The sequence below is a fragment of the Choloepus didactylus genome, chromosome 2 (assembly GCF_015220235.1).
Source record: "Choloepus didactylus isolate mChoDid1 chromosome 2, mChoDid1.pri, whole genome shotgun sequence".
NCBI classification, from domain to species: Eukaryota; Metazoa; Chordata; class Mammalia; order Pilosa; family Megalonychidae; genus Choloepus; species Choloepus didactylus.
The window spans coordinates 210,760,794-210,774,112 of NC_051308.1; the positions used below are offsets into that span (position 1 = coordinate 210,760,794).

The 13,319-nt window shown below is 40.7% G+C and overlaps 1 protein-coding gene across 1 annotated transcript; it reads left to right on the plus strand.

Annotated features, from left to right (window-relative positions):
• Positions 1-2,108: 2,108 nt before the first annotated feature.
• LOC119519837 (40S ribosomal protein S6) lies at positions 2,109-2,941 on the plus strand. The gene has a single exon (XM_037817564.1). It carries the CDS (start codon positions 2,146-2,148, stop codon positions 2,893-2,895), a length of 750 nt encoding a protein of 249 aa, XP_037673492.1. The 5' UTR covers positions 2,109-2,145; the 3' UTR covers positions 2,896-2,941.
• Positions 2,942-13,319: the final 10,378 nt, after the last annotated feature.

Sequence of the window (13,319 nt, forward strand, 5' to 3'; positions counted from 1 at the left end):
CCAGAAAAGTTTAAAACACCGCTGGCTTAAACCATCCCAGAATGGTGTCTGTGTGTTAAGAGTGGAGCTATGATGTGCCTCTCTCCCTGCCTGAAGTGGCAGCTCAGGTTCTTCTCAGGGCTATAGGAATTCTTTACAGCAGTGCCAGCTGTAAAGAAGTCTTGGTATTCTGGAAAGACGAATAAATAACAGAAGGGTTCTGCTTTCCTAAACTGTATGTGCTTGAATTTTATTAGGGAACAGGTCCAACACTTTCAACAAATCATCAAAAGAGGTCTATGATCCAAAAAAGATTAGAGCCCATCTATGATCCAAAAAAGATTAGAGCCCTTCTATAACTATATATTAAATAATGGCCATACCTCCTGGAATCTATCTTCAACGTATCTCTGGAATTTTCCAAAACAGTGCCAGTTTCAGATACTTCTGATCTGGCCAAATGCTAGGTCAACGTGTCTCAATATTTAAGTCAGAGAATATGAACATAATACATCAATCCCGTTCTTTGTCTCTTTTCTGTTGCTTTTCTCTTGGGACCTTTCCAATGTCTCCAAATTCTTTAAAGATCCAAACAGGTCATGTATTTTTGCATTCATCTTTGAAAAATAACAGAAGTAATTCTTAAATGACTGAGAATTGGTATAAAGTCTGAGCATACCAAAAGTTAGTTATTTTACCCCATCTCTTTTCCATAAAATCATGAAGAAGGTTTACAATAGCCTAGAAAACTAGAAATAAGATAAAAATCATAACGCTTTTCACTACTCCCAGGACCACGACAACTTTGGTACCCTAAAGGGCAGAAAAGAAAAGTAATATTACACTTTATAATATTATACTTTATACTTTTATAACAGCCAGAGAGAGGAACATCCAACAGAAAGATCAAAATTAGCCCCTTAGAACTACTAGAGAAGACAGACAATGTCTTGAACAAAAACAATGATAAGTGTACTTATGAGTATCTAATGAAATCCCCCAAATTACTTCCTGAGACCAGAAAAATTTTTATTTTTGAGTCAACAAGCTCAGAACCTATATAGATGGAGCTGATAGTCACTGATGAGATGTAAAATTAGTGACAGAGAGTATCAAGAAGAACAATATCCAATCAGAGAACAAGAATTCAAAGAGAAACAAATCATTAGGGGAAAGATGAGAGATGTAGAAGCTAGGTATGGAGATCTAACATCAAAATAATAGAAATTCTGGAAAAAAGTCATAGAGGTAAAACAGTAATTAAATGATAGAAGAAAATATCCATTAACTGACAAAGACCCAAGTCTGAAGACTGAAAGAGCTTTCTAAGTTTCAAGTGTTATTGATGAGAAAAAAATACTCACCTGGACATTCTCTGGTAAAAATTTCTGAACTTTTAGAATAAACAGTACATTTTATAAGCTGGCATTCCTAAATAATAACTTATACAAAGGAAAAATAATCAGAATGACATTGAACTCCTTGTCTGCAAACCCAGGCATTAGGAGACAGTGAAGTAGCTTCTACAGATGACTAAGAGAAAAGGATTACAGCTGAGGACTCTTTTACCAGCCAAGATACTATTCACCTGTTAGGATGAAAGAAAGAAAGCAGGATGCCAGAGAATATATCAGTCTTGTATCCTTTCTAAAGAAAAAGCTTGAGAAAGGACCTCAAGATAGAGAAAATTGAAGCAAAGAGAAAACAGCATTAGTAATATATATAAATCTATATATACATTTCCATGTAGTCTATCAATAACTGGTGGATAGCTATTGGATATTGATAGAGTATCTGGAAATGTATAATATAAAGGCTAAAAAATTGATTATTGCAAGAGAAGGAACATACTGTAAAGGAAAATCCAGTAATAGTCTGGAACAAAGAATACCAAATTAAGCAAAACCTAGGAATTGGGGTGGGAGTGAAGAGAGAGAGAATGGTAAAATCCATCCAAAGCTTTCATAAGAGTGGATAAGAGTGGAAGGTATGAAGAGGTAAGAGGAGAATGGGAAAATAAAAGTATTTTAAAAGATCTTTTCTTATTGGGAGAAGAAGTAGAGGAACAAAGCATCTCTGTTAGGCAGGTAGTTGGTACTTTTTAATATATAACTGCAGAAAACTGCTCTTTTTCGTGGCGCCTCGAAGGCAGTCGGCTGTCTCAGCATGAAGCTGAACATCTCCTTCCCAGCCACTGGCTGCCAGAAGCTCATTGAAGTGGACGATGAACGCAAACTTCGTACATTTTATGAGAAGCGAATGGCCACAGAAGTTGCTGCTGACGCTCTGGGTGAAGAGTGGAAGGGTTACGTTGTCCGAATCAGTGGTGGAAATGACAAACAAGGTTTCCCCATGAAACAGGGTGTCTTGACCCATGGCCGTGTCCGCCTCCTACTGAGTAAGGGGCATTCCTGTTATAGACCAAGGAGAACTGGAGAAAGAAAGCGCAAATCTGTTCGGGGTTGCATTGTGGATGCCAATTTGAGTGTTCTCAACCTGGTTATTGTAAAAAAAGGAGAGAAGGATATTCCTGGACTGACTGATACAACTGTGCCTCGTCGCCTGGGGCCCAAAAGAGCTAGCAGAATCCGCAAACTTTTCAATCTCTCTAAAGAAGATGATGTCCGCCAGTATGTTGTGAGAAAGCCCCTGAACAAAGAAGGTAAGAAACCCAGGACCAAAGCACCCAAGATTCAGCGTCTTGTTACTCCACGTGTTCTGCAGCATAAACGTCGGCGTATTGCATTGAAGAAACAGCGTACTAAGAAAAATAAGAAAGAGGCCGCAGAATATGCTAAACTTTTGGCCAAGAGAATGAAGGAGGCCAAAGAAAAACGCCAGGAACAGATTGCCAAGAGACGTAGGCTGTCCTCACTGAGAGCTTCTACCTCCAAGTCTGAGTCCAGTCAAAAATAAGATTTTCTAAAAGTAACAAATAAATAAGATCAGACATTAAAAAAAAAAATATATATATATATATATATAACTGCAGAAAACTGTGCAATAATGAGCAAAGGGAAAGGAAAGCAAATCATGAATAAAGTGGAAAAGTAGAGAACTCAAAAATTAACAAGAGCAAGAGAGAACAAATGGTAAATCAAGGAAAAGGATAAAGACCAATCAGCAAGGTAAAATAATAAATATAACTTAGCAGAACTAAAGTGAGCGTTATCGATTGTCATTAAATATAAATAAACTGAATTATCCTGTTGAAAGACACAGACTGTCAGATTGAGTTAAAAACAAACCCAGTTAGGTACTGTATATAAGTGATAGAAAAAAGTTGAAAATAAAAAGGTGGGCCAGGGAGATCAGGACAATGAAAATAAAGGGAAAGTAGGAGAGGCAATGATATCAGAGGACTTTAAAGCAAAAACACTAAATGGTATGATGTGATGAAATAATCAAATGATCTCGTAGCAACTGTTTGCCTCCCCCCTTATCACTCACAATTGTACCCACTAAGACAAGACAGGATACAAGAAGCTCCCTAGCATATTTCATTCAGCTCCCTTAGCTTTCAACATGGTTTGGAGATGATATCTTTCCTTAGGCCACCAGAGGTCACTCCAGTTTCCTTTGTTGGGTTCAGAACCTATCAAGTCCTGGCAATAGGTACCATGGAGCCTTGGGTCTTCTTGACCTCCCTACCTGAGCTGCACCTGTGTTGCTCTCTGCTAGTGTGGCTCCAATTGCTATCACTACTGGTTGCTGCTGGTACAGCTACTACCATTCTAAGGGAGAGAGAGATGGCTTCTCTTCTCTCTGCCAAATAGCACAGTATTGTGGTTCAACACAGAAGCTGGAATCAGGCAACTGTGGGTTCAAATCCCAGTTCTATTTACTACTTTGTGTAAAAAGTCTAGGCCAGTGACAGCCTCTCTGAGCCTCAGTTGCCATACTCATAAAATGAATCTGCATCACAGGTTAGTTGTCAGAATTAAGTAAGATAATGTATCTCAAATGCTTAGCACAGCAGCTTTTATTATTAATAAAATCAAAGTTTCCCGCGTTCAGGGGTTAAATTCAGTTAGTTCTCTTTAGCTTTTGGTTCACAGCTTTTCTTCCCATTATTTGAGATGATGTTCCAACAAAAAAAGAAGTTGGGCAAAAAACAAACTTTTTGCTCATGTGACCTCTAAGACAATTTAAAAAAACTGTATACCCCCTTGCATATTTTTAAGTTGACATTGACAGTTTTCATCCTAAGATTACCTATTGTGAAGAATAGGATTTCTGGCATGTTGCAAATATCAACATTTAAAAATAGGGCTATTAGATAACTCTTCTGACTATATCAAATGGAATCTAAACATCATGAAGTAGTCTAGATGAGGGCTTTGATCAATGAGGACACCATATTGGATAGTGCTTGATCAACTTAAACATATCCTTTTTTGAGGCACTTGGGTAAAACAAGAATAGAGACACAGAAAGAAAAGGCGATAAACAGAAGCATGAGATAGTAGCAGCCAGGAGAAAGTAGAAGAAGAGTTTTATTTTTTTTTTTAATGCTTCTTTTTTATGAATCTTTATAACGATTAACCCCCATTACCTGAAGTAAACTGGGGATGCTTTTAGAGCCTCCTTTAGAGCTTATAAAAAGTTGATAATACAGTAATCAGCACCAGGAATGGGGTTGCAAGGAGAAGTTGTGAAGAAGTTAATGTGGCACCACAGCAAGATGGAAAGCAGTGAAATCTTTGTTCCATCAGTTGTGACCTAGCATAACTATTAGGAGCACAGGCTCTGGAGCCAGGCAGTCTGGATGTGAATCTTGCTTTCTTACAGGATTTTGGGAAAGTTTCTCCGTGTCTCTTGGCTTCAATCTCATCTCCTATAAAATGAGATGTATTTGTTTTCAACAAATTACCACAAAGTTGGTGTCTCAGAATAACAGGAATTTGTGCTCTCACAGTTTTGGATGATACAAGTCCTAACTCAGTCTCACTGGGCTGAAATCAAGTATTTTCAGGGCCCTACTCCCTCCAGAGGCTCTGGGGTAGTATCCATCCTAGCCTCACCCAGCTTCTGGTGGCTGCCAGCATGCCTTGACTTGTGGCCACATCATTCCAATTTCTGTGTCTGTAGTCACATTCTCTTCTCTTCCTTTGTCCATGTCAAATCTTCCTCTGCCCCCCTTTTACAAGAATACATGTAATTGCATTTATGGCCCATCCAGATAATCCAGCCTAATCTCCCCATCTTAAAATCTTTAATTTAATCACATCTTTTGCCATATTAGATAATAGTCCCTCTTTTACCATATAAGGTAATATTCACAAGTTCTGGAGATTAGGGAGGGGATATTTTTGGGGGCCATTATTTAGCCTACCACATGGGATAATAACAGAACCTCCCTCTTTGGGTTGTCAGAAGTATTGAGTTAACACATGTAAAAAAAATTTTTTTTAAAGGCTTGTATATAGATAGCCCTCAATAATTATTAGCTGTTGTTTCCACTACTATTCATTTCTGTAATATGCTTTATTGTTTTTCGGCCATCTCATGTCTGAACACCTTTATTATTTTGAGGGAGGGCTCCATTGTATAGGTGTCAGGGGGAGGCAGAATTCTAATTTGTATTACGGAAGTCATAGAGATGCAAATATTCACCTTCCCTGTCCCCTACCATCTAGGCCACAGGCCAGTGACCAAGGCTTGGCCAGTAAAATGCTCAGTCCTGGAACTGCTGAAATCTTGTAAAACCCTTGACACCATTTTGTCAAGAGTTAGGCAGCAACAAGTACCCAGTGATGTTGTCCTGGTATTACTTTTCTAGTAGTGAGATAGGATCAAGGCTCTCTAGCGTCTTTTGGCTCCAAGCCTGCCTCTCCAGTTTTCCCTTCCTCTCTATGAGCCACACAATGTCCTTCTGATACAATGCTTTTCTGCCTAAGTTAGTCACTTTCAGTTTCTAGTATTTGCAAGAAAGGACTCTGTCATTTTATTGGAGTTCTAGTGGTCTGCTCTTTGTGGCCGTTTTTTTTTTTTTTTTTTCAATTTTATAATTCATGAAAGAGTATTCTTATATTTGTACTATTAACCATAGTCCATTGTCCACAACAGGGTTCACTGTGTTATACAGCCCCATGTATTATCTTCTAACTATTCTTTGAGGAATATATATGACCCAAAACTTCCCTTTTCAACTGTGGCAGTTTATTAGCAGTGATCATTTGATGTCTAGATGATGTGAGCCCTGAAAATGAGGACTTGGTTAGAACAATTTTGCAAGGCTGAAAAATGTAGACAGGTGGAGCTAATTAATTACTTTATGTCATCTACAGCATGAAAGGGAAAATTCTTGTTCAGATTCCCCAGTTCAAAGCAAATTAAGAAGTTCAGAGACTTCATAAAACATAGCAGGAAACTCATCTGCCTTTATCCAGCACTCTTGGACTGTTGAACACATGGTTCAAAAATATAATAATTTTCAACAAATGGTGCTGGGACAATTGGATATCCACATGCAAAAGAATGAAGCTGGACCCCGACTTCACACCATACACAAAAATAAACTCAAGATGGATCACAGACTTAAATATAAGAGCTAAAACTATAAAACTCTTGGAAGACAACGTAGGAGTGAGTCTTTGTGACCTTGGATTAGGAAATAGTTCCTTGATTCAACAACAAAACATAAATGGCAAAAGAAAAAATAGATAAACTGGATTACAACAAAATTAAAAATGTTTGTGCTTCAAATTATATCATCAATGGGTTGTAAAAGACAACACATAAAAAGGGAGAAAATATTTGGGAAATCATATATCTGATAAGGGACTGGTATCCTGAATATATAAAGGACTCTTACAACTCAATAATAAAAAGACAAATATTCCAATTTAAAAACAGGCAAGAGATTTGAATAGACATTTCTCTAGAGAAGACATACAAATGGCCAATAAGCACATTGAAAGATGCTCAACATCTTCAGTCATCAGAGCAATGCAAATCAAAACCCCATCATATCTGCTGTCATTGCTAAAATAAAAAGGCAGACAATAACAAGCATTGGCAAGGAATGGATGATTTGGAACCCTCATACACTGCTGCTGGGAATGTAAAATGGCACAGTCACTTTGTAAAAGTCTGGGAGTTCCTCAAAATTTTAAACATAGACCCAGCAATTCCACTCCTAGGTATATACCCAAGAAAAACGGAAATATATATCCACACAAAAACTTACACACAAACATTCACATCAGCATTATTCATAACAGTCAAAAAAGTAGAAACAACCCAAATGTCCATCAACTGATGAATGTATAAACAAAATGCAGTATATCCATACATTGGCATATTATTTGGCCATAAAAAGGCATTAAGTACTGATACATACTGAAAAATGAAGGAATCTTGAAACCATTGTGATAAGTAAAAGAAGTCAATCACAAGAGACTATATATTGTATGGCTCCATTTATATGAAATATCAAGAATAGGCAAATCCATAGAGATAGAAAGTAAATTAGTGGTTACCAGGGACTGGGGGAGTGAGTACTAATGGGTATGGGGTTTCTATAGGGGGAAGGGGCAAAAATATTCTAAAATTAGATTGTGTTGATGGTTGCTGTGCCAGTTTGAATGTATTATATCCCCCAAAAGCCATTATCTTTGATGTAATCTTGTGTGGGCAGACCTATCAGTGTTAATTAGATTATAATTCTTTGAGTGTTTCCATGGAGATGTGCCCCACCCAACTGTGGGTGATGACTCTGATTGGATAATTTCCATGGAGGTGTTGGCCCGCCCATTCAGGGTGGGTCTGAACTAAATTTCTGGAGCACTATATAAGATCAGACAGAAGGAGCAGGCTGCTATAGCCAAGAGGGACACTTTGAAGAATGCACAGAAGCTGAGAGAGGAGCTGCAGATGAGAGACAGTTTGAAGATGGCCATTGAAAGCAGACTCTTGCTCTGGAGAAGCTAAGTGAGGGCATACACCCCAAGAGCAACTAAGAGTGACATTTTTGAGGAACTGCAGCCTAGAGAGGAATGTCCTGGGAGAAAGCCATTTTGAAACCAGAACTTGGAGCAGACACCAGCCACATGCCTTCCCAGCTAACAGAGGTTTTCCAGACACCATTGGCCATCCTCCAGTGAAGGTACCCGATTGTTGATGACTTACCTTGGACACTTTATGGCCTTAAGACTGTAACTTTGTAACAAAATAAACCCCCTTTATAAAAGCCGATCCATTTCTGGTGTTTTACGTTCGGCAGCATTAGCAAACTAGAAGAGCTGCCCAACCCAGAGACATACTAAAGATCATTGAATTATACATTTTAAGTGGATGTGAATTGTATGGTACTGTATAGACTTTTATCTTGATAAAGCTGTTAGAAAAATTTATTCCATGGTGGAGTTGCTATGGAAGATAGATTTTCAACAGTGTCAAGTTTCCATGGTCAAAAAGTAGAAGCAACCCAAATGTCCTTCAACTGATGAATGTATAAAAAAAATGCGGTATATTCATACATTGTAATATTATTTGGCCATGGTCAAAGTTGTGACTCTGATTGGCAAAGTCCAGCATCCTGGCATTTACACTAGAGACATCTGAGAACACCCAGATAGTTGTGAAACTGAGGTGTGTTTCAGTTTGCTAAAGCTGCCAAAATGCAATATTCTAGAAATGGACTGGCTTTTAGCAATTAGGATTTATTAGCTTACAGGTACAATTCTAAGGTCATGAAAATGTCCAAATTCAGGCATTAACAGGATGATACCTTCTCTGAAGAAAGGCTGCTGACAGCTTTGCTGACCCTTCTCTTCTGGGTTTCGTTGTTTTCAGCTTCTGGCTTTAGTGGCTCCCTCTGTGGGTCCTCTTTTAGCTTCTCCAGGGTTGTTTTCTCTAAACATCCTCTGGGCTTTTTCTGTCTCTTATCTTCTCACAAAGGACTCCAGTAAAAGGATTAAGACCCACCTTGAATCGGCTGGGTCACAGCTCAATTGAAACAACCCAACCAAAAGTTACCACCCACAATAGGTCTTCACCCACAGGAACAGATCAAAAGAACATGGCCTTTTCTAGGCCCCCAGGTGCCTAGAGAGAAACTTCCTGGGAGAAAGCCATTTTGAAACCAGAACCCCAGAGCAGATGCCAACCATGTGCCTGTGACTTCTCAGCTAACAGAAGTTTTCTGGACACCATCGGTGTCCTTCAATGAAGGTACCCTATCATTGATGCCTTTGTCTGGACACTTTCATGGCTTAAGACTATAACTCTGTAACCAAATAAACCCCCTTCATAAAAGTCAATCCATTTTGGTACCAGAGAAGTGGGGTGCTGCTGAGTTTGCAAATACCAAACATGATGGAATGGCTTTTTAAATGGATAAGGGGGAGATTCTGGAAGAATTGTGAGAAGCTTGATAGAAAAGGCCTAGATTGCTTTGAAGAGACTGTTGGTAGAAATATGAACTGTTAAAGCTACTTCGCTGAAGGCCTTAAACAGAAATGATGAATATGACATTGCAAACTGGGAGAAAGGTGATCCTTGTTTTAAAGTGGTGAAGAATTTGGCAAAATTGAGTCCTGTTGTTGGATGGAAGGCAGAATTTGAAAACCATGAGCTTGGATACTTAGCTGAGGAGATCTCTAAGCTACATGTGGAGGATGTAGCTTGGCTTCTCCTTGCAGCTTATACTAAAATGCGAGCAGAGAGAGATAAACTTAGAACTGAACTCTTAGGTACAAAGAAACCAGAAATTGATGGTATGGAAAACTCTGAGTTTCCAGAAAGTGAAACACCAAAGGCTACAGCCCATATGAGGATTTCACCAAACATGGAACCCGACCACTATTTCAGTTGCAGTCAGGACTGGAGATGGTGTTACCCAGAAAGGATTTGTGGAAAGTCCCATTGCTTGATGGTTTTGACGCATGTGCTTCATGCCAAGCTGACAAATTTTTTGCGAGACCTGTATAGACAGAACCACTGCCGGTCTGGTTGGAGGAGACAGAAAATGAGCAAATTGAAGGAAAAATTTCTTCAAAGACAAAACCATGGAAATTGAGGTCTGGAGTCAAGAAATTTTGGGCAAGGAGAGCATAGCAACCCATGCATGTAGAAAGGGTGGTGTGCCGGTTTGAATGTATTGTGTCTCCCAAATGCCATTATCTTTGTGGTCTTGTGGGGCAGACATTTTGGTGCTGGTTAGATTTGCTTGGGATGTGCCCCACCCAGCTGTGGGTGATGATTTTGATGGCATGTTCCCATGGAGGCATGGCCCCGCCCATTCAGGGTGGGCCTTGATCAGTGGAGCCATATAAATGAGCTGACTCAAAGAGAGGGAACTGAGTGCAGCTGTGAGTGCTTTGTGGCCTTAAGACTGTAACTGTGTAGTGAAATAAACCCCCATTTTATAAAAGCCTATCCATCTCTGGTGTTTTGCATTCTGCAGCATTAGCAAACTAAAACAGATTTTGTACCAGAGACGTGGGGTGCTTTTGCTGCTGAGTTTGCAAATACCAAACACGTTAGAACGGCTTTTTAAATGTATAAGGGGAAGTTCCTGGAAGAATTGTGAGGAGCTTGATAGAAAAGGCCAAAACTGCTTTAAAGAGACTGTGGAAATATGGACTCTAAAGATACTTCTGATGAGGCCTTGAACAGAAATGATGAATATATTGTTGTAAACTGGAAGAAAGGTGATCCTTGTTTTAAAGTGGCACAGAATTTGGCAAAATTGAGTTCTGGTGTCAGATGGAAGGAAGAATTTGAAAGCGACAACCTGGAATACTTAGCTGAGGAGATCTCTAGACTACATGTGGAGGAGGTGCCCTGGCTTCTCCTTGCAGCTTATAGTAAAATGCTAGCAGAAAGAGATAAACTTAGAACTGAACTCTTGGGTTCAAAGAGACCAGAAGCTGATTGCTTGGAAAATTACGAGCTTCCAGGGTGTGGAATCCCAGAAGCTACAGCCCAACGTGAGGATGTAACCAAACATGGAACCCAGCCACCATTTCAGTACAAGCCAAGATTGGAGATGGAATTATCCAGAAAGGATTTGTGGAAAGTCCTATTGTCTAATGGCTTTGACCCCTGTGTGCTTCATGCAAAGCCAGCGGTATTTTTGCGAGATCTTTATAGACAGAGCCATTGCCGGTCTGGACTGGAGGAGACAGACAAGGAAAAAATTAAAGGAAAAATTTCTTCAAAGACAGAGCCATGGAGGTTGAGGTCTGGAGTCAAGAGGTCTCGGGCTGGGAGAGCGGAGCAGCCCACATGCATGGAAAGGGTGAGTTTGCCCTGGAGGTCGAGGGCGGGCTTTCCGCCTCGATGCTCTGGAAGAGTTTTGCCATCTGAGGTCCCAAAGAGGGTGGAGCACATTCCCAGGGAATTGGGGAGAGCCTGGCTGCCACCACACTGTTCTGAAGGGGTTGAGTGTGTGCCCCGGAGATGGAAGGGAATCCGGGAGCTGCCCCGATGTTTGAGGAGGGTGGGGCTGAGAAGGTGGTCTCCCCAATGTGTGGATATGTTGGAGCACTCACCCAAGCATTTGGAGAGAAAAGGGCTGCCACAAAGGCACTTAGGAAGCGTTAGACTCCTGCTCTCTCAAGCCCCGAGGATGCAACATTGTTCTGTTAATGACTCTCAGACTTTGAAATCTAATGGAGTTTGTCCTGCGGGTTTTAGGAACTGTTTTGCTCCTGTTAACCCTGTTTTCCTTACTGTTTCTCCTTATGGCAATGGAAATGAAATTTCCATTCCTTACTGTTTCTCCTTATGGCAATGGAAATGGAAATGAAATCCTATGAATGTCTCTCCTTTGTATATTGGGAGCACATAACTTGTTCTAAGTTCACAGATCCACAGCTAAAGAAAAATTATGCCTTAGGACTGGCCATGCCTATAATTGATTTTGATGGGATCTTGTACTTAACTTTTGTTACTGAAATGATTTAAGTTTTTGTGATATTGTGATGGAATGAATGTATTTTGTATTTGGAAAGATAATGTCATTTTGGGGTCCAGGAGGTGGAGTGTGCCGGTTTGAATGTATTGTGTCCCCAAAATGCCATTATCTTTGTGGTCTTGTGGGGCAGACGTTTTCGTGCTGGTTAGATTTGCTTGGAATGTGCCCCACCCAGCTGTGGGTGATGATTTTGTTGGGATGTTACCATGGAGGTGTGGCCCCGCCCATTCAGGGTGGGCCTTGATCAGTGGAGCCATATAAATGAGCTGACTCAAAGAGAGGGAACAGAGTGCATCTGTGAGTACTTTGTGGCCTTAAGACTGTAACTGTGTAGCGAAATAAACCCCCGTTTTATAAAAGCCTATCCATCTCTGGTGTTTTGCATTCTGCAGCATTAGCAAACTAGAACAGGTGGTCTTCTAGTTTGCTAATGCTGCCAGAATGCAAAACACCAGAGATGGATTGACTTTTATAAAGGGGGTTTATTTGGTTACACAGTTACAGTCTTAAGGCCATAAAATGTCCAAGGTAATGCATCAACAATCAGGTACCTTCACTGGAGGATGGCCAATGGCATCCAGAAAACCTCTGTTAGCTGGGAAGGCACGTGGCTGGTGTCTTCTCCGAGTTCTGGTTTCAAAATGGCTTTCTCCCAGGATGTTCCTCTCTAGGCCATAGCTCCTCTTCAAAATGTCACTCTCAGTTGTTCTTGGGGTGTTTGTCCTCTCTTAGCTTCTCCAGAGCAAGAGTCTGCTTTCAACGGCTCACTTCAAACTGTCTCTCATCTGCAGCTCCTCTCTCATCTCCTGTGCTTTCTTCAAAATGTCCCTCTTGGCTGTAGCGAGTTCCTTCTGTCCGAGCTTATATAGTGCTCCAGTAAACTAATCAAGGCCCACCCTGAATGGGCGGGGCCACACTTCCATGGAACTTATCCCATGAAAGATCTCGCCCGCAGTTGAGTGATCACATCTTCATGGAAACATCCAATCAAAAGTCTCCAACCCAATCAACACCAATACGTTTCCTGCCCACACAAGACTGCATCACTGATAATGGCATTTTGGGGGACACAATACATTCAAACTGGCACAGGTGAGTTTGCCCTGGAGGCAGAGGGTAGGCTCTCCCACTCCACGCTCAGGAAGAGTGATGCCACCCCAGGCCTCAGAGAGGGTGGAGCACATTCCCCAGGGACTGGAGAGAGCCTGGCCACCACCCTACTTTTTGATGAGGGGAGAGCCTTTGCCCTGGAGGGTGGGGCCAAGAAGAAGGTGCTCTCCCCAATGTGTGGATATGCTGGAGCATTCACCCCAGCATTTGGAGAGAAAAAGGGTGTTGCATAAGCCTATGGAAAGGGTTGGACTCCTGCTGTCTGAAGCCCCAAGGGTACAACATCATTCTCTAAATGACTCTC